This window comes from Cetorhinus maximus, chromosome 11 (assembly GCF_964194155.1).
Source record: "Cetorhinus maximus chromosome 11, sCetMax3.hap1.1, whole genome shotgun sequence".
Classification (NCBI taxonomy): Eukaryota; Metazoa; Chordata; class Chondrichthyes; order Lamniformes; family Cetorhinidae; genus Cetorhinus; species Cetorhinus maximus.
In genome coordinates, this window is record NC_135889.1 from 82509179 (window position 1) to 82534456 (window position 25278).

General features: G+C 44.5%; 1 protein-coding gene across 1 annotated transcript in view; it reads right to left on the reverse strand.

Annotated features, from left to right (window-relative positions):
- LOC144686726 (bile salt export pump-like) overlaps window positions 1-25278 on the reverse strand; it is a 139441-nt gene that overhangs the window by 41333 nt on the left and 72830 nt on the right. The window contains exons 10-18 of the mRNA XM_078552328.1: window positions 20976-21100; window positions 20354-20528; window positions 14557-14670; window positions 14348-14458; window positions 7427-7552; window positions 4532-4735; window positions 3401-3571; window positions 2658-2859; window positions 2441-2516 (exon numbers count right to left, since the gene is read on the reverse strand). Of these exons, the coding sequence (XP_078408454.1) occupies window positions 2441-2516; window positions 2658-2859; window positions 3401-3571; window positions 4532-4735; window positions 7427-7552; window positions 14348-14458; window positions 14557-14670; window positions 20354-20528; window positions 20976-21100 (1304 nt within the window). The remainder of the gene's footprint in view (window positions 1-2440; window positions 2517-2657; window positions 2860-3400; window positions 3572-4531; window positions 4736-7426; window positions 7553-14347; window positions 14459-14556; window positions 14671-20353; window positions 20529-20975; window positions 21101-25278) is intronic.

Sequence of the window (25278 nt, forward strand, 5' to 3'; positions counted from 1 at the left end):
ACCTAACCTCGTACCCCTCGCACATTTCTGGTATTTGGATGATGTGCTATATTTAAATCCACAGCACGTAATAATTCCCTTACATGTCTTAATGGGTTCCATCCTACGCTCAAACTCACCTTTGAAATGGAGCAGTCAAATGAACTTCCCTTCCTTAACATACTAGTCGAGAAATCTGCTGGGGGTTCTCTACCACGGTTTACTGCAAGCCTACCTTCACTGATCAATATACGCAATGGGATTCTGACAGTTCCACGCGCTATAAGATTGGTCTTATCAGCAACCCTGTGAAAAGGGCCTGAGCCATTTGCTCACCATGCAAGTTTGATGCTGAAATGGGGCGCATCAAAGGCATCCTGCAGAATAATGGCTACTCTGATCAGATCATTTCGCGCTGTATATCACGCAAACTCATAAACGAGCCTAAGGCCATCACTCTCGACCCTAAAAAATGCCCAGTCTACCTCAGATTACCCGGAAGAGCAAAGTCTCTCAAAAATTTGAACAACAGGTGAAGCTAGCTGCTTCACGCTGCTACTATGCAGTAGCAACATGAGTGATATTTGCCACTAACAGGATGCTGTCATCAAGCCAAAAAGATGTTCTGCCTTTCGCACAAATGAGTAATGTGGCATATGGATTTCAGTGCCAGTGTGATGCTAGGTATGTAGGCCGTACATCCCAAACACTGGCGGATATCATATCACAGTATGCCCCAGCCACTGTCCGCAATGGACAAGACCGTACCCAACCAGCCCATGTTTGCAAAACTCAAAACACAGTGTCCAACTTTCAATATGATTCTGCAATTGGACAACATTTGCTAAATAGCCCTCAGTGTGCTAAGAATTACCCTGACAGCCAATTTAAGATTGTCAGTCAGGCTCACAGTGTGGTACATTTACGTGCACTGGAAGTTACATATATTAATACATAGGGCCTTGTTTTTTGTAGACAGAGAGAACGTACACATAGTGCGCCTGTTTCAGCTAAACAAAGTGAATGACAGTCATTCCTCAGGTCAAAACCTTGACCAATCAGGGTTGAGCTGCCTGGTTTAAATTTCAAACAATGCTTGTTAGTTAACTGTCAGTCACCATCAGTGGTGCATTCTCCATGGCAACACTTCTACCAATCAGAGTCCACTTGCCAACCAATCAGCACTGTCTTCACATACAGTATAAATTGCTGTTTTCCCCTTATATTGGTATTCTTGTGACATGTCCTGGTGAGTGCAAGACAAAAACCTTTGACATGTCTATTTTTCAGCAACACTCTTTCTGAGCTTCTACAGTTAAGTTTGTTTTTGTTTGCTCAAAACCTGTGGAATCTTGTGCCTTTATTCCAAAAGCAGGTGTCTTGAATCTCAACTTCTATCTATTTTAAACACAACATTATTGGTCCTAACTGAATCTCCCCGAACGTCCCAGGGTCTGGCCAAGAATCATATCATCGCTCATACCCCCATGCCAAGCTTTCTCCAGCCACACCCCCATGGCCCCTCATACCCTCCATGCCATGATATGGCCCTCACCCACCCCCATGGCCCCTCATATACTTCATGCCAAACTTTAACCCCTCCTTACCCATTCCAATGGACCGTCATACGCCTCCGGCTCATGCCAAGCTATGGCACTTTGTGTTAGAAAAGCCTGTAGTGAAAGTTTTTTTTAAGAAAGTGGAAAATTATGAATGACATTTTTAAACACGTTATTGTCACTTTAGGGTTGATTGGTTCTATACAGTAGGTGAATGGGCATGGAAGTGCCATGGCTTGGCATGGGGATAGGAAGGGTGGGTGTAGGTGGAGGCGTAGCTTGGCATGGAGGGTATGAGGGGCTGTGGGGGTGGTTGGGGGGCATAGCTCAGCATGGAGGGTATGAGAAGCCATGGGGGTCGGTGGGGGGCATAGATTGCCAGGGGGGTCCTGGGTAAGAGCTTTTGAACTTACCTTTTAAGAGTTTTCCATATCTAAACTATGGTTTGCATCACCTCTGAGTCCTTTAAAAGCTGACCTAACCCCATCAAAATTGTGGAGGACTTGAACATGCATTGACCCACAATGGAGCTGACCAGGATAGGAGTGCATGGTGCAGGCTCAAGACTCAAATCAGCCCACACTGTTAAACAGCACTATTAAAAACAGGAAACTCCGGAAACTGGCTCGGGAGTCTCGAAATTGGGTCCCTGCCGCCATTATCACCCCTCCACAGAGTCTTCCAGGCTCATGAAAATCCAGCCCATTAACTCTGTTTTTCTAAAGATGCTATCTCATCTGCTGAGTGTTTCCAGCATTTTTTTTTGTTTTTATTTCAGATTTCTTGCACCTGCAGTATTTTGCATTAGAGGGAAATCTTTGTTGGGACAGTGAAATGGCCGTAGGTCTCAACTACTCAGCTTGTCGTGAAGGATTCTACTGCAGTATATTTTTGCTTCTTACTGTAAACTTGCTCGATAGCTCCCTCTTCTGAAAGACTGTTGGTTTTCAATTGTTGGTTCTTCAATTGGGCGATTTGCTGCCACGAAGAAATGAGTAAACTTAGAAAGTAACCAAAAATATTTCTGTCATTTGTTATAAAATTAATCAACGAGCATTTTGTTTTTAACAGATTAAATAAAGTTATTGCTTCACAAAAAGAGAAGTTAAAGTTTCTTACTTTGCCTTGTTTTATCATTGAGAGCCTTATCTCCCTGGCTTTGCAGGGTTACCAAAGTAAAATAAACCCCTTTTCTTTCAAGTAGTTCTGCATGTTTTCCCCGTTCTACAACTCTTCCATGCTCAAAACCAATGATCACATCAGCATTTCTTACTGTGGATAAACGATGAGCGATAGAGATTGTTGTTCGACCCAACCGAACCTTTGCACAAAAATAATTTCAACATGCTTTCAGAATTTCTGAATTTAGTCTCTTTAAAAATGATAATGACGTATAATTACTTCATTAACCAAACTATATAGGACAACAGATAGCCGGTAAAACAATAATTCAATATAACAAAAAGAATAATAGCAACAACAATAATCCTTTATATAGCGCCTTTAAAGTTGAAAAATATCCAAAGGCGCTTCTCAAAAGGTGAAAAGTTAAAAAGACATCAAGCCAATGAGCGAATAAGGAAGAAGGGTCATCGAAAACTTAGTCAAAGAGACAGACTTACAGGGAGAGCAGGGGTTAGAAAGGCAGACAGGTTTTGGGAGAAAAATCATGGAAGTGGGACCTATAGGCAGATGAAGGCACAACCACGAAAGATAGGATAAAGACAGGGGAGTGTGCTGAGGAGGGATGCAGTAAAGGCCGGCATACAAGACTGGAGAACCCGGGGAGGTTGTAAAGCTGAAGGAAGTTTCAGGGGACATATCTGCCAGTGGTTTTCTGTAACCTTGTAATAAAAGCACACCTTGTCCAGTGCATTTTGAACAATTGCTTCACTCTCGTTGTCTAGTGCTGAAGTTGCCATGTCCAGCAACAGAATTTTGGGGTTTCTCACAAGAGCTCGAGCAATGGCAATACGTTGCTTTTGTCCTCCACTTATTTGACCTCCACCTTTGCCTACAAGAGTATTAAATTTCTGAAAGAAAATGAATATGAATGAGCAAGTAGACCCTACATTTGGAAGAATACAAATATACAAAATATTCAGCAAAAATTAAATTTAAATAAAACAGGTATTTGTTTTCAGAGCATGGCACACCATTCAAATATTCTGTGGCTGCAAAGATATCTTGGCTATTACCAAAAATATATAAACGACCTGATACAAGGAATAATATACTATCCTTAACAAAGTATTTTATGGCATTTAATAAAAAGAGTAATTCACACAGTTTTAAAAGATTGTCAGTATATTTTTCTTTCATTTCTATATTATAGAACAAGTATAGCAGTCTAATAATAGCACTGATTTTCGGGATATTTGCAAAAATAATCTAATGTGTCCCTGTTATGGTGGGGATTAGTATAACATCATATAGGTGCAGTGATAATATCCTGGGGCGGAGTTTTACACCGGTGGGATTTTACGGACTCGCCGCTGTCAATGGTCTTTTGAATGACTCGATGCATTTTACAACCCCGTCCCCGCCACGACAGGGTCATTAAAATTCCACCCCTGCAGATCTAATTTATGAAAGAGCAACACTGAAAGTCTTTCAATGCAAGAAGGACAGTTGTTTGGTGATCCTATTAAATAAAGATTTTATTTCCATGTGCCATTTTTATCTTAGGTTATTATCTTCAGTAGAGCATTTGGATGGAATTTTATGGCCCTGTAGCGCCGGAGGTGGCGTCGTAAAATGCGGCGAGCTGTTCAAAAGTCCATTGATTTCGGCGGGGCAGGGAAATCCCGCTGGCGGGAGGGACCATAAAATTTGATTATTTCAATTTGTACTTGTTCTGTACAATTCTGAACTAAAGAGGTTAATTAAGGTAACATTAATTATATTGCCTGGGAGGCTGTTCCATTGAGCCACTACACTAATTGGATAATACCTACTCTTGCCACATGTGAAGAGTAATTTTTAGATGATACCTCTGGCAGATCCATAATGAAGTTGTATGCATTAGCTTCCTTGGCTGCTCTGACAATCTGATCCTTTGTCAAACCGTCACAACCATAGCGAATATTCTCTTCGATGGTGGTGGCAAACAAGACCGGCTCCTGTTCAACAACTCCAATCAAAGAACGTAGCCATTGGACATTCAGAGAGCGGATATCGTGGCCATCCAGAGTGACCTGCAAGAGCAAGTCAAATTTATAACAACACAATATATATGAGGCATTCTATATTAAACAAGTTAATTTAATATAATCTGTTCATTATTTCAAATATGATCTATAAATGTTAATATTGTTTTTAAGAAATAAATAAAAATATCTACTTTATGGAATATGAGATGATCTAAACTGAATCTCAAACATGAATGCTGTTCTAGATATTCATTTTGCCTAATAGGTGCACAATATACTTTGGCAAGAAAAAATCCAAACTAATTTAAGATCCCTTTTCTCTCCCCACTGGCCAATTAATGGCCAGCCAGCGTGAATCGCGCACTGAAACGCTCAGCGCTGCCTGGGTGGGGAGGGGTGGGGGAGCATGAATGTCAGCGCATGCGCACGGGTACGCTCACAGAATGCACAGAACTGCCTCAGAGAGCTGAAGATTTTCCACATTAAAAGTAAAGTTTTTATAAATGAGAACATGTCCCCTGACTGTGTAATATGAGCAGGGACATGTTGCAAATGAGTTCTGAAAACTTTTATTTTATTTTTAATTAACATTGGAAACCTAATCCTGCCCATGGATGAGGTTTCCTAAAAAATACAAAGCTGCTTGGCCTATTCACCCGCCCGCCAAATGTAAGGTTGGACGAGCAGGGAAAAATTCTATTTAATTAATTGATTAATGGGCTTACAGCCCTCTTAATTGTCGGCGGGCACACTGCCGACTCCGCGCAAGTCCAATGACTGAAATATCTCGTGAGTGCGCGATGACATCGGGATGCTCACCCGACCTCAATGTGTGCTATTTCACGCTCGTGTGTGTCAGGCATGCGCCCTCATGCCAAGGTGAAAATTCAGCCCTAACTGTCTATTGCTTTGTCCAAAGAAATAACTTGCATTTACTGCAGCACCATTTCCATCTTCAGGATATTGCAATGTACTTCATAGCTAATGAATTACTTTTATGGTCACTGTAGTTAATAAGGTAAACAATTTGTGCACAATATGGTCCTACAATGAGATAAATGACCAGCCGCTTTTGTTTTATTTTGGTGCTGTTGGTTCAGAGATGATTGTTGGTCAGGACATTAGGAAACTCTCTGCTCTTTTTTGCAAAAGATATCATGGATTGTTTTACATCTACTTGAGCAGGCAGATATTACACTTAATCATTAGCCTGGAATCTGTGCTCAATTCTGTACAGCTAAGGACACCTACACATCTTTATGAGGCTTTTACTTCTTGACTTCACGGGAAGAATTTTCCCGTTGGTGAGTGAGGGCAGAGCCCGCTCACCGATGTGTAAAATGGCGGGCGGTGACGTCGGATGGGCGTCCCGATGTCACCGATCGTCATTTAGATTTTCAGTTCAGCGGGCGCGCAGCCAACTCGGCTGCCCACCCACCGAACTATCAAAGGCCTATTAAAGCCATTTAAAACCTAATTCATTCAATTCAATGAGCTGCCCATCCAACCTTAAGGTTCACGTTTTTCATGAAACCTCATCCACAGGCGGGATGAGATTTCATGAAGTGTTTTAAAATCTAATAAAAATTTATAACTTTTATTCTTTGACATGTCCCAGCTCATGTGATAGTGTCACATGAGGGGATATGTTTTAAAAGTGTTAAAAACCTTTATTTAAAACTTTAGTACTGAAACAAATCTCCCTGAGGCACAGAGGTGCCTCAGGGAGTTCTCTGCACACGAAAGACCGCCGGGAACCTCTCAGGAAATTCCGCCCCCCCCCACCCCACAGTCTGCATAGGGAGCACTCAGCCTTAATTGGTCGGCCCACGTAAAATGGCAGCGCGTCCCCGATCGGAGGTGCCGATCGAGTTCACGCCTGCACCCACACAACCCCCCCAATGGGGGGAAATTTCTGGCCCACGTTTCAATAAGTGAAAACACCTCAATTGGAAAGGGGAGAGGTTTCTTGTGAGTATTTCTGATCATTTGTAATTGGTGTTCATCCTATTAAAAGTAAGATGAATGCAAATGTGAAATATGCTTTTCACACTGCATTGTTATAAGGTCCAACTACCCTCACTTACCTTGGTTAGCCCAGGAGGTCATTCAACTGTTTTCCAGCACATAGTTGCTATGTAAGATTCACGGATTGGCTAAGCTATCTTCTTGCACTGTGTTTAAGCCAACCTTTCGTTTGGCCTCTTTCCATTGGTACCAAATAACTGCTCCCTTTCTCTTATATGGGCCAATAAAACCTCTTCTGAAGAGTCTAAAAACTCAGAGGCTTTGTGCCTTGCAGCATACCCTCAAGCAGGCCACTTTGATCTCAGTTAGTTGCTATTAGTTCTTATATTGCTTGTCAGGGAGCTTGACCTATGACGACAAACCCAATGCTGGAAAATGTAATGTGGCCACAGTAGATTGACACCTGTGGCTGGAAGCACTGCATTGCCACATCTCCAGTGAGAAATCGGCCAGAGTAAAGTCAAAACCAGGGACTTTAACAACAAATTAATAACCTGAGGTTTTTAAATGCCTACTGAATATTGCAGGTATGAATAGAAAGTGAGAATCTACAGCTGAGAGAGTAATGGTTTATGCTGCAAACTATAATATTCCAAATGACTATGACTGTAAGCTATACGAAAAGTTAATCTATATAATTAAAGGCAGGCAATCATACAAACCCTTAAATATTTATTTATTATTTTTGAAAACAACTTGAAAGCATACCATTCCTTGTTTAGGATCATAGAACCTCTGAATGAGCTGTACTGCTGTGCTTTTACCAGACCCACTTGGTCCAACAAAGGCTGTTGTTTCACTTGCTTTAATCACCATACTGAGCCGGTCAAGAATCTGGTATAAAGGCAAGTTATAAACCACATGAGTAAAGTAAGTTAATCATTTATGTATATACCAGCAAACAGTAGATCTGTAGTGGTGATGTCTTTAAATATTCATTTATTTTTAATTTAGTTAAGGAGCAACACGGTAATTAACACATCCATAATGCTGTGGGAAGGTGCGATCCGAAAGACATTGAATCTTCTGGTTGGCGTGCGGGGGTGGGCCCAACACGCCAATGTGTAAATGATGTGCGATGATATCAGGCGTGCATCCCGATGTCGTTGTGTGTTATTTCGACATTTCGTTCGGCGGGCCCGTGCCAGAGGAGGCTGCGCGCCCGCCGAACTGTCAACGGCCTATTAAGGCCATTAAAAAAGTAATTAAATTTGTTAAGAACGCTGCCCGTCCAACCTTAAGGCTGGCGGGCAGGCGAAGAGCCCAAGCAGCCTTCCCGTTTTTCAGGAAACCTCATCCACGGGCGGGATGAGGTTTCCTGAAGGTTTTATAAAATAATTAAATAAGTTTTCCAGACTTCACAAACATGTCCCAGCTCATGTGACATTGTCACATGAGGGGACATGTTTAAATAAATTTTTACTTTATTTATGAAGAACTTTTATAATCCATTCAATCTCGCTGAGGCAGCTCCATGCCTCAGGGAGATTGTTGCGCTCTTTCGCACAGGCACTGGCTCTCCCTCCTCCCCCCACCCACACAGGTAGCGCTGAGCGCTACCGGCCGCATGTTACGCTGGGCAGGCCTTAATTGGTCTGCCCGCATAAAATGGTGATGCGCAGCTGATCGCGGGCGGCGATCGGCTCCACACCCACCCCCCACCCCCGGTCCTGCCCAGCCCGCCCGCCAAAGGAAATGTTCTCCCCAATGTCTTCCTATATCAGCGGAAGTAAAATCAGAGATGCTGTCCTACACCTCCTGCTGGCTGGTTTGAGAATGCTACTGATGGCAGGGACCTTGTCACTTATCCATGGGTTATTGGCCCATGGAGAATCTTAACGGGAGGTAAATGTAGCATGAATATCAGAGGTAGTAGCCTTGATATTGGAACCAAGACAAGCAAATGGAATTGAGATAACGATCCACCATGATCTAAGTGATTGACAGAACAGGAGTGGTCTACTTCTGTTCCTATGTTCCTGAAAACACAGTGAGCAGCTTAGGCCCCAGAAAACTTCAATGCAGTCTCTGTAAATGTTGCAGTCTTTGTTAGAACACTTGGGGACAGCAGACATTCCCAGCAGCACTTTGAAAAGATCTTTTACTAAAAAAATCGGTCATCACTTTTATAGTGACAGTCAGCTGGTAAAGCAATGGAGATCTTTGCAAGGAAATTTGCACGGAAGTACAACGTCAGACCTGAATGATCATACCTTTTGAATTCAGAGCTCCTCCGAGAGGTCCTCAAACACACTGTGAGGAGTAGAAGACTGCTGTCTTATACCACAGTTTCTAAAATTCTTTTGTGAGGTGTCAGCACTGCTGGTAAGGCCAATATTTGTTGCTCATCCTGAATTTTTTTGTATCTTTATTCTTTCAAGGGATGTGGGTGTCACTGGCAAGGCCAGCAATTGTTGCCCATCCCTAATTGCCCTTGAACTGAATGGCTTGCTAGGCCAGTTCAGAGGGAAGTTAGGAATCAACCACATTGCTGTGGGTTGTTGAAGTCACATATAGGCCAGACCAGGTAAGGTGGCAAATTTGTCCCAATAATGTCCTAAAGGACATTAGTGAATCAGATGGTTTTTTTTTCCAACAATCGATGATAGTTATCATGGTCACCATTACTGAGACTAGCTTTATATTCCAGATTTATTAATTGAATTTAAGTTCCACCAGCTGTCCTGATGTGATCTGAAACCACATTGCCAGAGCATTAGCCTGGGCACTGGATTGCAAGTCCAGTGTCATTATTGCTACGCCACTGTCTCCCCTGAATTGCCTTTGGGAAGGGGTTGGTGAGCCGACTCCTCGGCCTGCTGTAGCCAACCTGGTGTACTCCTACAATGATGTTAGGAAAGGAGTTGCAGAATTTTGACCCAGTGGCATTGAAGGAATGGTGATATAGTTACAACCAAGTGAGGAGGGGTTGAATGGCTCCCCTCTTTGCCTTCTCTTTGTTTCACTGCAACAGGTTTTTTGTGTGAAATGGATATACTTACCAATTTAATGAATACTTAACTGTTTATGCACTGTGATCATAAAAGAACCAATAGGACAGGTTTTCTTGAGTTTAACAAAGAAAGAGGTTAGCTTTATTATACTTAAACAAATATAAGTAAAATAATAAAATTTGCATTGACTTTCTCACACATACACACACACACTCGAGGTTCTCATACACACACAAATACAGATTATAGAGTGGGGCCAATGGTTGGCCAAATTAGAGTCCACAAAAAAAAGTAAGAGTATACAGTCTGTAGCTTGGTGACATGGCTGGCTTTAGTCTGAATTCAATGGTCACGATGCTTCCAGTTTAAAGATGTAGACAACTGTGTTGGTTGTTCTTTGGGAGATAATAGTGCTGGGTTGGATTCTTTTAAGAATTCTCTGGGTGGAATCATCCCAGATTTGCACTAAGTGTGGCAGTGGATGGGTAAAACGACATTTTACCTGCCGGCCGCAATGGCAGATGTTCACGCCATATTGTCCCAAACCCGTCGCATTAATTATGCATTCCCGGGAAACATAATGTTTCCATGGTGGACGGGATCTCATTTGCCCACCACGCCATCACCTCACCGCTTCATCACACCAGGCGCCATATTTAAAGTGTAACCGCACGCTCACCTCTCAGCACTTCCAGCTCACGACTGCTGCACAGAAGATGTGGCCCTGAAAGGCAAGAAGACTGCAGCCCCCAGGTTCAATGGCACATCCCTCGAGTGCCTTTTGGACACAGTGGAGGCCTGCCCTGATGTCCTCTATCCCTGCTCTGGCCGCAGGAGGAGCAGCAACATCACTAGTTGGGCTTGGGAGGTGGTGGCAGTGGTGGTCAGCACCAATGCCCTGCAAAAGAGGATAGCCACCCAGTGCTGCTACAAGATGAATGGTTTCATCCATGCCACCAGGGTAACTCACTCTTCTCATCACTCTCAACTCTCACCCTCACAAATCCACGGGGATCTCACACCTCAAGGGACAACATCACTAACTCTCACGCGCACCCTCACATCTCCATCAGGCTCATACCCTCTTGAGCTCATGTCCTCATCCTGTCCATGGCTCCGCTCACCACACAAACATTCCATGCAGTGCCATCTGTCCTGCTCACACTCTCTCCATCTCTTTCATGCAGGAGAAACTGGCTCACATCAGCAGGAAGAGGTCCCAGACCGGGGGTGGAGTGTCCTACATTAGGCCCCTCACTCACTTTGAGGAGTGTGCCAACGCGTTGGCTGGTGAGGACATGGACTGTGCCTGTGGTGACGGTAAGGTTGGCAGCGAACACCCTCGTGAGGATCCTGCACCACATCATCCCTCTCTCAGTGCAAGTGTGAGTGCTCTGTCTCCTGCTTTTGACTCTGCTGCCATGCACTTCTTATCTCTACTTTGGTTCACAGGGAGCTCTGCTAAGCGACCGACACCCTCAGCTAGCCAGTCCCACGGTAACTGTAGGGCTCCAGCATCTTCTGCTCCTCGGATGTCAGCGACATAAACAAGGCCCTAGCAGTAAATCCTGACTTCTGCACGTCACACTTGTCAAGATGTATCTGCGCCGGCATGCAATCATGCTGACGTAGATGGATGATCCCGGGGGGCGCGTGATGAGTCCAGCGGGGTGGCCTTATAGTGCTATGCAGATGTATTACAATGAAATTCCCGATGTCTGCTGGTGGGGAACGCAGCCCGCCATCGACAGGCTGAACGGATGATTGCAAATTGCCTTCTCACCATATTGTCCACTCACATCACTGAACATGCCCGCGTCAGCAGTCATGGATGATTCCGTCCTCTGTCTGTAGTAGGTGTCTGAATGATCACATTCAGCAGACTTTGAAGCTTACCATGTGGGTTGGAGAAAGCAAAAGGAGGCAGGAGGGGCCCTTAGGTCTTTTTCCTAAGCTGATTGTCCTCAGTTCTGCTGAGGAAACATATGCTTAAAGTATGCAAAGGGTTGGCTTGTCATGTATCCTTCCTTATCCAACTGTGAGGGGGATTCAAAAAAAGACATTGCCCTTGTATTCTAAATGTGACTTGATTGGTTCATGCCTGGAAGCTAACTTAGCTAGGGTTCCATTGTCCAAGCAATTAGTCTTAATGGCCCATCTTCAACAATTGAATACCTTGGGTGATTGCCATAAATGTCTTGCTAATGATCACAATCCCTGAAGATATTGTCTTTGATGGGTTTTGCAGATAGACTGACTCCACTTCAATGAATTGGAATGTGGAACATATAGTAATGCAAATTGGGGTTAGCTATCTTGGGCTGTGAGTTCAATTCACTTTAATCTCAGTAATTTTTAAAAAAGATCTGTTTTTAAAAGTTCAATTCAGGTTTCCAGCCAATGGATTAAAGATCATTCTTTGGCATAAAGCACATCTTCATGACAGTTCCAAGTCAGGATGGTGAGTGCCTTATTCTCCTCGCCTTCATGTACTGCTCTCCCTAGCATGGCAGAGAGTGAATGGAAAATCAAAAGGAATTTCCATACCTTCTTTAAAAGGAAAGAGTGGGGGATTGTTGGAAAATGTAAGATTGGATGAGACTGTAGCACTGTGGGGAGGTGGGGGACGGTGGTGGGGTGGAGTGTAAATCTCAGTGAGCGCAACCCACAAGGGATGGGTTTGAAAAAAATGTTCCATGAAATGAGTAATCATAAAGTTGGAGATCTTCAAGTCTCTTTACCTCCGTAATATCCCCCTGCATCAGTGAGTGGGGTAGCAGCTGCACCTGCCTAATATGGGTCTAACTTTCTCAGAGTGTATAATTGTCCTAAAAGCAGGGGATTCATGCACACTGATGGATACTGTTTCTATGGAAACGTGCGTCCACGGCTTGGACAAATCTACCAAAAAGATTTTTAAAATGTTGACATAATTCCAAATTTAAAAAAAGGGTCAAAAGCAGAACCATGTAACTATAGATTTATTAGCTTAGCCATTAATAATAGGCAAGATACTCAAAGCAGTTCATAAGGATTCTTGTTTCAGATTAATAAATTATGGAGGACTGAGGTTCATGTTTACAAATCATGTAAGAGCAGAACTAGATTGGCTGTTAGGTGATTCTTCTTTTCCCAGAGAAGAGCAGACCTGTGAAACACTGAACACCAATTCACTGTATTCAGAGCTAGAGTTGTTTCTGGCTAAGACAGAGTTCACCTTGTAAAAGAGGTGGGTATCCAAAGATATAATATTCGTGTATGTTATATCAGAGAGTCAAAACAGCACAGAAGGACTTGGACTAGTTTGATTGCCTGTTAAGGCTGCAGAGGAAGTATCCCGGACTCTCTTCTCTAATGCCCTGAGATTTTGTCTGGTTTTTCACCACTCCTAGGAGATCACATGACTCTGGGTGGGGAGTATCTGTATTGTGATACATTTGGCATCACAACAATATGGGGCAGGCTAGATGGGGCTTTTCTAGTCTGTCATTTTCATCTTATCACACAAAACCCATTTTTAGTACATTATTGGCATATAACCAGCAAAATGTGCTAAACATGACTTTTTTTGATCCTTTTAGTGTAATAATGGTGTAATAATGTCATAAATTCTGAAGATAGCACTCAGGACCAACATGCTATAAGTATTTTTTTATTCATTTACAGGATGTGGACTTCACTGGTTAGGCCAGCATTTATCGCCCATCCCTAACTGCCCTTGAGAAGGTGATGGTGAGCTGCCTTCTTGAACCGCTGCAGTCCCGGTGGTGTAGGTACACCCACAGTGCTGTTAGGGAGGGAGTTCCAGGACTCTGACCCAGTGACAGTGAAGGAACGATGATATATTTCCAAGTCAGGATGGAAAGCGACTTAGAAGGGAATTTCAAGGTTGTGGTGTTCTCATGTATCTGCTGCCCTTGTTTTTCTAAATGGTAATGGTCATGGATTTGGAAGGTGCTGCTTAAGGAGTCTTGGTGAGTTTCTGCAGTGCATTTTGTAGATGGTACACGCTGCTGCCACTGTTCGTCAGTGGTGGAGGAAGTGATTGTTTGTGGAAGGGATGCCAATCAAGCGGGCTGCTTTGTCTTGGATGGTGTCGAGTTTCTTGAGTGTTGTTGGAGCTGCACTCATCCAGGCAACTGGAGAGTATTCCATTACACTCCTGACTTGTGTCTTGTAGAAGGTGGACGGGCTTTGGGGAGTCAGGAGATGAGTTACTTGCTGCAGGATCCCTGGTCTCTGACCTGCTCTTGAAGCCACAGTATTTATATGGCTAGTCCAGTTCAGTTTCTGGTCAATGGTTACCCCCAGGATGTTGATAGTGGCGGATTCAGAGATGGTAATGCCATTGAATGTCAAGTGGTGATGGTTAGTCTCTCTCTTGTTGGAGATGGTCATAGCCTGGCACTTGTGTGGTGCAAATGTTACTTGCCATTTGTCAGCCCAAGCCTGGATATTGTTCAGGTCTTGCTGCATTTGGACATGAACTGCTTCAGTACCCGAGGAGTCGTGAATAGTGCTGAATATTGTGCAATGTTTACAGTTTTACTTAATATCACATATATTAAATACTTTGACCCTTTGCATTGACAATTATTTCACTATGGCTCAAAGCATATGTCATCTGTATTGTTTTTTAATGAACAAAAACATGTTTCAGAGAGCATTTGAATACCTTAACTTCTGGCCTGGAGGGATAATTGAAGGTTACATTATGGAATTCAATATCGCCTTTTACTTTATTCAGTTTGTATCCTTCTTCTGACATGCAGTCAATCTCAGGATCCTAAGATGAGTAAGAAGAGTTAATTTATTACCCTAGCTTGCTGAGTTCACACTATTTTAATCTGAATTAAAGACCTGAATAAAAATACTTCAACTCACTTGGTCTATAGTTGCAAATATATTTGTGGCAGCGCCGCGGCCAGAGGCAAATGTCTCCAAACAAGGTGAAGCCTGACCAAGATTGATAGCAGCTACTAGTACTCCCAGGAACACCTAAAATAAAATAAAACATTTACAGCTCAATCTAAATCTAACCTTGGTGCATGAATATTTATGAAATGGGGAAATAATAACTTGTAGTGAAAAATTACTTCCAAATATCTTTTAAATGATGAGACTGCACTAACCCTCATTTTCTGGAGGAGAAGTTTGTGTAGCGCCGGAACCGGCATGAAATGGACACCACAGATAAAATGCGCACCACAGCATGCTGGACTGAGACTCGCTGCAAAGTAAGCCTCAGGCCTCACCTCCACAAAAGGCCGATCAGGCCTTCGGTTGGGGCCTTAAGACAGTTGGTCAGCTCCAATGTTGAACCAGCATGTAGATAACGCTTGGCAGGGGGAAAGGAGGTGAGCAGGGCTGGCAGCATCCTACAATACTTTAGTGGAGCCAAGAGGGACAATCTTTCTGCACCACAGAATAAGGAAGTTACTTTCTGACTTGTGGGGAGCCTCCAGCAGTCTCTTGAAGGAATGTTAGTTAAGCCACTGTAAACCAGAAAAACTGAATGGAGCATAAACAGTGTATGATCCGCCAAGTTGATGTTGAGTTTGGAGAGGGGTCCTAAATGGTGTTTGCACACTGATTTGCATAATCAGTTCCTGGTCAATGGTAGCCCCCAGGATGTTGATAGTGGGGGAATTCAGAGATGGTAATGCCATTGAATGTCAAGTGGTGATGGTTAGACTCTCTCTTGTTGGAGATGGTTATAGCCTGGCACTTGTGTGGTGCAAATGTTACTTGTCACTTGTCAGCCCAAGCCTGGATATTGTTCAGGTCTTGCTGCATTTCGACATGGTCTGCTTCAGTATCCGAGGAGTCATGAATGGTGCTGAACATTGTGCAATGTTTACGGTTTTACTTAATATCACATATATTAATCACTTTGACCCTTTGCATTGGCAATTATTTCACAATGGCTCAGAGCATATGTCACCTGTATTGTTTTTTAATAAACAAAAGCAAAAGGGGTCCTAAATGATGTTAGCATACTAATTTGCATATTCAGGGTGCCTAATGCCTGTTTCAGGCAGGCACCCTGGACACCTGGAAATTGCCAGAATGCTTAGTGGGAGCAGTGTGACAGATTACAGCCTGATATTGGAATAACGCGCTTAAGATTGAATGATTCTTGAGGCAGAAACACTTATGGAGTCAATTACACTACCAGAATATCATGATATGTGTTCTGTATTTATCTAGGTAAATATGAAACAAGGCTTGTTCTAAACTACATATTAAAAGTTATGTATGAAAAGTTAAAGCAACTGATCTGCAGAGCTGATTACACACCTACCAACATATGGAGGAGAATTTTCTCCCCATCGGGTGGGCCGGTTGGGAGTGGGCGGGGGCGGCGCAGAGCCGATCGCCACCCGCAATTGGCCCCGCGCCTCCATTTTTCGTGGGCGGGCCAATTAAGGCCCGCCCAGCGTGAAACGCGGCTCCCGAGGACAGCAGGAGTGGGTGGGCGGCGGCGGGACTGCAATGATCGCCGGGTCCAATGGCGACCCGGCGGCCTGTTTAAAGAGTGCTCAGGCAGCCTTGCAAAGGTTGTCAACCATGGCCAGCAGAAGAGCTCCCCAGAGCGCTGCTGGTGAGCATTCAGGCAGGACGGCAGGTCAGTGGGGCACTGTGCCCCTCACTTCTTGGACGAGTGCCTTCCTGCCCTCCTCAAGGAGGTGGCAGCATGGCCTGAGATCCTCGTTCCAAGGGACGGGAGGAGGAGACACCCCCACATGACCAAACGTGTCTGGGAGGAGGTGTCTGTGAGTTCCAATGACGTGGTGCGGTGCACCTGGGTTCACTGCCACAAGTGTTTCAATGACCTCTTGCACTTGGGAAGAGTGAGTACCGTGTTGGCATGGATCATTTAACACAGCAGTTAGGTTTCCCCCCCTACTCCTCCCCTCTCCCCCTGCCCCCCTCCCCCGCCCCTGTCCCCCCTGCCTCCCCCACCCCCCCTACCCCCTTGCCCCCCCAATGCAGGGGCCAGTGAGGAGGGAGCACCTAGACGTAACACCCAAAAATGTAAACTTAAGGCACCTTAGGCACACCATGGACTTCTCACTGGCGGTTCTATGTTGCCCCGCTATTGGTTGATTATAATTTGATGTGCAGCTCAACACCTTTGAATTAAGTCTCTTTTCTGTTTTATTTGTTACATTTATTAAATGCTTCATTTGTGAACATGTCTCAGGGTGATTCCTTACTTCTGCAGGCGTACTGGTATCCATGATGTTATGAGTGACTTGTTTGTCACTGAGCTTTATTGACAAGGCACGAAGTTAATGTTCCTAACCAGGGAGATGTTGCTCTTAGGTATCAAGTATGGAGCCTGCAGCCCTGGCATGTGTTGGAGGTCCATCTGAGGTGGGATAGCTGAAGGAGCATTAGATTAAAACCTCCCAGGTGTCCCTGCCTCCCTGGAGGTTGCCCAGGGCAGCATCTATCCCCTCAGCGTTCTCCTGTGCATGCTCATCCTCGGACTCACTATTGGACTCATTGTGCGCAGCCGGAGCAACTGCACCTACATCTTCTTCCTCCACTGTGTTCCCCCTTTCCAGTGCCAGATTGTGGAGAGTGCAGCACGCAACCACCATCAACGACACATGATCTGGGGGGTATTGGAGTGCACCCCCTGAATGGTTTAAGCATCGGAAGCGCATCTTGAGAAAACTGATGGTTCTCTCTACCACAGGCCTTGTGGAGGCCTGGCTCCTATTGTACTGCTGCTCAAAGAACAAAGAACAAAGAAAAGTACAGCACAGGAACAGGCCCTTCGGCCCTCCAAGCCTGCGCTGATCATATTGCCTGTCAAACGAAAACATTTTGCACTTCTGGGATCCGTATCCCTCAATTCCCATCTTATTCATGTACTTGTCAAGCTGCCTCTTAAACACCACTATCGTACCTGCTTCCACCACCTCCTCTGGCAGCGAATTCCAGACAGTCACTACCCCCTGCGTAAAAAACTTGCCCCGCACATCTCCTCAAAAGTTTTCTCCTCTCACCTTAAATCTATGTCCCCTAGTAATTGACTCTTCCACCCTGGGAAAAAGCTTCTGACTATCTACTCTGTCCATGCCACTCATAATTTTGTAAACTTCTATCAAGTCGCCCCTCAATCTCCGTCGCTCTAGTGAGAACAATCCGAGTTTCTCCAACCTCTCCTCATAGCTAATAACCTCCAGACCAGGCAGCATCCTGGTTAACCCCCTCTGCACCCTCTCCAACGCCTCCATATCCTTCTGGTAATGTGGCGACCAGAATTGCACACAATATTCCGAGTGTGGCCTAACCAAGGTTCTATACAGCTGCAGCATGACTTCCCAGCTTTTATACTCAATACCCCTGCCAATGAAGGCAAGCATGCCATATGCCTTCCTGACTACCTAATCCACCTGCGTTGCCACTTTCAGTGACCTGTGGACCTGTACACCCAGATCCCTCTGCCTGTTGTTGCACTTAAGGGTTCTGCCATTTACTGTATAATTCCTACCTGTATTAGACCTTCCAAAATGCATTACCTCGTATTTGTCCGGATTAAACTCCATCTGCCATTTCTCCGCCCAAGTCTCCAACCGATCTATATCCTGTTGTATCCTTTGACAATCCTCTTCACTATCTGCAACTCCTCCAACCTTAGTGTCATCTACAAACTTACTAATTAGCCCAGTTACATTTTCCTCCAAATCATTTACGTATACTACAAACAGCAAAGGTCCCAGCACTGATCCCTGTGGAACACCACTAGTCACAGCTCTCCATTCAGAAAAGCACCCTTCCACTGCTACCCTCTGTCTTCTATGACCAAGCCAATTCTGTATCCATTTTGCCAGTTCACCTCTGATCCTGTGCAACTTTACCTTCTGTACCAGTCTGCCATGCGAGACCTTGTCAAAGGCCTTACTGAAATCCATGTAGATAACATCCACTGCCCTTCCATCGTCGATCATCTTTGTCACTTCCCCGAAAAACTCAATCAAGTTAGTGAGACACGACCTCCCCTTCACAAAACCATGCTGCCTCTCACTAATATGCCCATTTGCTTCCAAATGGTAGTAAATCCCGTCACGAAGAATCTTCTCCAATAACTTCCCTACCACAGATGCTCGGCCTCTATTCTTGGATGGCGGAGGGGCATTGAAAGCCATGGGCCACCTTTTGAGGGGATAGCCCTTGTTACCCAGCAGCCATCCATCCAGTCGGGCTGGAGCACTGAAGAGCCTCGACACCTGGGAGTGTCTCAGGATGTAAGCGTCATGGGAGCTGCCTGGATACCTTGCGCAGACCTGCAGAATCTGTATCCTATGATCACACACTATCTGCACGTTCATAGAGTGGGATCTCTTCCTGTTGACAAAGGCACCGGGCTCACCCACTGGCACCTTGATGACCACGTGTGCAGTCGATTGCGCCCTGGACGCAGGGGATCCTAGCAATCGCTGCAAAGCCTCTGGCTTGCTTGGTTTGGCTGTCTTCGTCCCAGCGGTAGTGAATGAAAGTCAATGCACGCCTGAACAGAGTGTCTGTCACCTGCTTGATAGACGTGTGGACAGCTGACTGGGAGACTCTGCAAAGATCACCCATTGACCCCTGGAAAGAGCTGGAGGCATAGAAGTTGATGGTAGCTGTGACCTTCAGTGCCATTAGCATGGGCAGCCCACCCACACAGTTGGCGCAGATCTCAGGGCCTATCATCTGACAAATGGAGGTCACTGTCTCCCTTGAGAGACGGATCCTCATTCAGCATTGCGCCTCAGACATATTGAGGGAGCTGCTTTGCCACCTGTAAACCCTGGCAGCAGGACAGTGGCGTTTTCTGCGGCTCCTTCTGCCTTGCTCTTCCTGTTGGCCCTGTGCCCCTTGTACCTGCAGCTGTCCTCCCAAAGATGGCTTCTCTGGAGGCTGAATATGGACTCCTGGCCTCCTCCCCCTTCTGGCCCTCCCTTCCTCCTCAGATGGGATGCTTCCAGTGAAGAGCACAACTCCCATTCCCAGGCTAAAGGAAGGCTTCCTGAAACCAACAAGGCCCCAAGAATGATGTTTACTTCAGAGTCCTGACCTGAAGCCTGTTATTCCTGTACAAGCAGCTGTGAAGAGATTTGAAGTTGTCCTACTCACACAGGCAAGTAGCAGTAAGTTTACACATTAAATGTCTACCAAAGGCCACTTGTGACCCCACTCACTTCTTTTATCCCACCTGTGGATGAGGTTTTTAAAAATGTGGCCTGCCCGTTGCGCCTTGCAACGATCTGAAGGTTGCACGGGCCCCGAAAAATCGCCATCTATTAGTGGCTCAAGGGCCTTAACTGGACCGTTAATTAATGGCGGGTGTGCATCAGAGATAATCGCGTCCCCACCCACCGAAATATCACGATGGCGCACGGTGACGTCGGGACACATGCCCACCGTCCCCGCTCATCATTTTACGCATCAGCGTGCGGGGCCCATTCCTGCACGCCAACAAGAAAATTCTGCCCATGAATTAGGAGGAGGACTGGCCATTTGGCCCCTCGAGCCTACTCTTACATTCTATAAGACCATGACTGATCCTGTGGGCAACAAAGTATAAATGTACCCTATTTTTCTTTGGTCTAAAATTTTATTTCATTTTCATTACGACTTTATTAAATGTCAATTAATAATTGGGCATTTTTCTTAAACATACCTGTAAAAGACCTCCAGGTGTATATTCGTTCTGCTCTATGACCATCTGAGACCCATACCAAAATGCTAGAGCATAGCAGAAGAAGATGATCATCCACACGTAGCCAGTGAAAAATCCCATTATCATGCCTTTCCTAACACCCCAGCGTTGAGCAAACACCAAGTTTTTGTCATATCTGTATAATAAATATTGAAATATTAATTATTCTGCAGAGTACATGCAAACAATAGCTTGTTCTACCAATGCTTTACATCATTCTTTTGTTAAATATATAAAAAGCTGTGTGGTGCTGGTGAAGTAGGAGAGTGGTTATTTTTTTATATAGCACACTTCATTCATTTCTGATGGATTCATTCTTTCACTAGCATGTTAGTTTATTTTGCAGAACATATTTTAACATTTCCTAATATCCAAAACAGGAATGTTGGAATAAATTCTGGATGGTGAATTTCGGCATCCCTGACCCTTTCTTTTGTTTGTAAGTATAAATCCTGATTTATTATTTGGATTATGGATTTGGACTCTTTAATACAGGCTTCACTGCATGTATCATATAACCTTTTTCTTGTTTATTAATAACTGAAACAATAAGTAAAAGGGCAACCTTATCATGGTAACTAACCTTTCAACCTCTTTTTTCTCACCACTGAATGCAGCCACTGTTCTTATGGAAGAAAGCACTTCATCTGCTACAGCACCAGCTTTAGCATAAGCCTTTAGTCCAAGACCAGTCAGTTTTGAGACAGACTGTAACACAATTATAGTTAACATTATTCCAGAATACCAACTATTTTCTCTATTAAAACATTTAATTGGATCATGTAACTGATTGCAGGTTAAGTTAAATATTCAATAATTTGCATTTTTAAAAATTCATTCACAGGATGTGGGCTTGGCTGGCTGGGCCAGCATTTATTGCCCATCCCTAGTTGCCCTTGAGAAGGTGGTGGTGAGCTGCCTTCTTGAATTGCTGCAGTCCATGTAGTGTAGGTGCACCCACAGTGCTTTTAGGGAGGGGGTTCCAGGATTTTGATCCAGCGACAGTGAAGGAACGGTGATATATTTCCGCAACAGGATGGTGAGTGACTTGGAGGGGAACTTCCAGTTGGTAGTTTTCCCTTCTATCTGCTGCCCTTGCCCTTCTAGATGGTAGCGGTTGTGGGTTTGGAAGATGCTGTCGAAGGAGCCTTGGTGAATTCCTGCAGTGCATCTTGCAGATGGTACACACTGCTGCTAATGTGCATTGGCGGTGGAGGGAGTGAATGTTTGTGGATGTGGTGCCAATCAAGCAGGCTGCTTTGTCCTGGATGGTGTCAAGTTTCTTGAGTATTGTGGGAGCTGCTCTGATCCAGGCAAGTGGGAAGTATTCCATCACACTCCTGACTTATGCCTTGTAGATGCTTTGAGGAGTAAGGAGGCGAGTTACTCACCACAGGATTCCTAGCCTCTGACCTGCTCTTGTAGCCATAGTATTTATATGGCTCGTCCAGTTCAATTTCTGATCAATGGCCCCAGGATGTTGAGAGTGGGTGATTCAGTGATGGTACTGCCATTGAACGTCAAGGGGCGATGGTTGGATTCTCTCTTGTCATTGCCTGACACTTATGTGGCGCACAAGTTACTTGCCACTTGTCAGCCCAAACTGGATATTGTCAAGGTCTTGTTGCATTTGTACATTGACTGCTTCAGTATCTGAGGAGTCACAATTGGTGCTGAACATTGTGCAATCATCAGTGAACATCCCCACTTCTGACCTTATGATGGAAGGAAGGTCATTGATGAAGCAGCTGAAGATGGTTGGGTCTAGAACGCTACCCTGAGGAACTCCTGCAGTGATGTCCTGGAGTTGAGATGACTGACCATCAACAACCACAACCAGCTTCCTTTGTGCTACGTATGACTCCAACCAGCAGGGAGTTTTCCCCTTGATTCTCATTGACTCCAATTTTGCTAGGGCTCCTTGATGCCACATTCGGTCAAATGTGGCCTTGATGTCAAGGGCAGTCACTCTCACCTCACCTTGGGAGTTCAGCTCTTTTGTCCATGTTTGAACCTGTAATGAGGTCAGGAGCTGAGTGCCCCTGGCAGAACCCAAATGGTGCGTCAGTGAGCAGGTTATTGCTAAGCAAGTGCCACTTGATAGCATTGTTAATGACCCCATCCTTTACTGATAATCCAGAGTAGACTGATGGGGTGGTAATTGTCCGGGTTGGATTTGTCCTGCTTTTTGTGTACAGGACATACCTGGGCAATTTTCCACATAGCCGGGTAGATGCAGGTGTTTAGCTGTATTGGAACATGTTGGCTAGGAGTGCGGCAAGTTCTGGAGCACGGCAAGCTCTGGAGCACAAGTCTTCAGTACTATTGTCGGAATATTGTCAGGGCCCATAGCCTTTGCCGTATCCAGTGCCTTCAGCTGTTTCTTGATATCACATGCAGTGAATCAAATTGGCTGAAGACTGGCATGCGTAATGCTGGGGACCTCTGGAGGATGCCAAGATGGATCACCCACTCGGCACTTCTGGCTGAAGATTGTAGCAAATGCTACATATCTTTATCTTTTATCTTTATCTTATCATATGCTTTATCTTTTGCACTGATGTGCTGGGCTCCTCCATCATTGAGGATGGGGATATTTGTGGAGCCTCCTTCTCCAGTGAGTTGTTTAATTGTCCACCACCATTCGCGACTGGATGTGGCAGGACTGCAGAGCTTAGATCTTATCCGTTGGTTGTGGGATTACTTACTGTCTATCACTATGTTGATTGACACACAAGTAGTCCTGTGTTGTAGCTTCACCAGGTTTACACCTCATTTTTAGGTATGCCTGTTGCTGCTCCTGGCATGCTCTCCTGCACTCTTCATTGAACCAGGGTTGATTGTCTGGCTTGATGGTAATGGTAGAGTGGGGGATATGCCGGGCCATGAGGTTACAGATTGTGTTTGAGTACAATTCTGCTGTTGCTGATGGCCCACAGCGCTTCATGGATGCCCAAGTCTTAAGTTGTTCAAAATCTATCCTATTTAGCACAGTGGTGGTGCCACACAACACAATGGAGGGTATCCTCAATGTGAAGGAGGGACTTCGTCTCCACAACGACTGTGCGATGGTCACTCCTACCAATACTGTCATGGATAGATGCATCTGTGGCAGGCAGATTGGTGAGGATAAGGTCAAGTATGTTTTTCCCTCTTGTTCATTTACTCACCGCCTGCCGCAGACCCAGTCTAGCAGCTATGTCATTTAGAACTCGGCCAGTAGTGGTGCTACAGAGCCACTCTTGGTGATAGACATTGAAGTCACCCACCCAGAGTACATTCTGCGCCCTTGCCACCCTCAGTGCTTCCTCCAAGCACTGATTCATCAGCTGAGGGAGGGCGGTATGTGGTAATCAGCAGGAGGTTTCCTTGCCCATGTTTGACATGGTGCCATGAGATTTCATGGGGTGTGGAGTCAATGTTGAGGACTCCCAGGGCAACTCCCTCCCTACTGTATACCACTGTGCCACCACCACTGCTGGTGGGACAGGGTGATGTGGTGTCTGGGACATTATTATGTAAGATATGATTCCATGAGTATGTTGCTTGACTATTCTGTGAGACAGCTCTCCAAATTTTGGCATTAGCCCCCAGATGTTAGCAAGGAGGACTTTGCAGGGTCGACAGGGCCAAGATTGCCGTTGTCGTTTCTGGTGCCTAGTTCAATGTCAGGCGGTCATCCGGTTTCATTCCTTGGTAATGGTTTGACACAACTGAATGGCTTTCAGAGGGCATTTAAGAGTCACCCACATTGCTGTGGGTCTGGAATCACATGCAGACCAGGTAAGGGCGATAGATTTCCTTCCCTAAAGGGGATTAGTGAACTAGATGGGTTTTTACAACAATCGGCAATAATTTCATGGTCATTCCACCATCTGCCGTGGCGGGTTTCAAACCCAGGTCCCCAGAGCACTACCCTGGGTCTCTGGATTATTAGTCTAGCAACAATACCACTACGCCATCACCTCCCCTAGTATAATGGATACTGCATATATATGATATCAAATTGGGCTCTCATGCTGCATCAATTTCATATGAAATGGACTTAAATTCCTAATCCCTTTTGAAGCCTTTTATTAAATATATTTATGTACTATTTTCATATTTTTATTCATTTATTACTGGCAATTATGCAACTGCAAAAAAATCACCTATAGCTTTAGCAAAAGGTATTTTGCAAATTGAACACTTCTTTAAGCAGCTTCAGAAAATGTCCTGAAAAATAAAAATGTATGGACCCTCCATAGAAGCCTTTAGAAAACCATTAGCATTTTCAATGATTTTCAACAAATTCTATTTGCGACTGCAAATGCGATGATTTAAGATAGTGGGGAGGGAGGAACCTGGAAAGTAAAGACCTGTCAAATGAACATCATTGGTAAGGGAGTTACTAGAAACTATTACTGGAGATAGAGTGATCGAGCATTTGAACAAGTATAAACTGAGACAAAAAAACAGAAAATGCTGGATAAACTCAGCAGAGTTGCTGAGCTTTTCCAGCATTTTCTGGTTTTGTTTCAGATTTCCAGCATCCACAGTATTTTGCTTTTATCTCAAGTATAAACTGAGCATGGATTTGTGAAGGATAGGTCATGCCTGACTGATCTAGTTGAAATTTTTGTGGAGGTGTACTGAATGTTTATGGATATAATCTACATGGACTTCCAAAATATATTAGATTAAGTTATTAACAAAAACGAGACTGGTAGTAACCTTAGAACATTGATTGAAAATTGGTTCAGAGATAGAAGACAGAGAACTTGCAGATGACATTAAATTAGGAGCAACAGTAAGTTCTGTAGACAGGAGCATGAAGTTACAAAGGCAAAAAAACAGATTAAATTAGTTGGCAGAACTGTGGCATATATAATTCAATGTGGGGAATA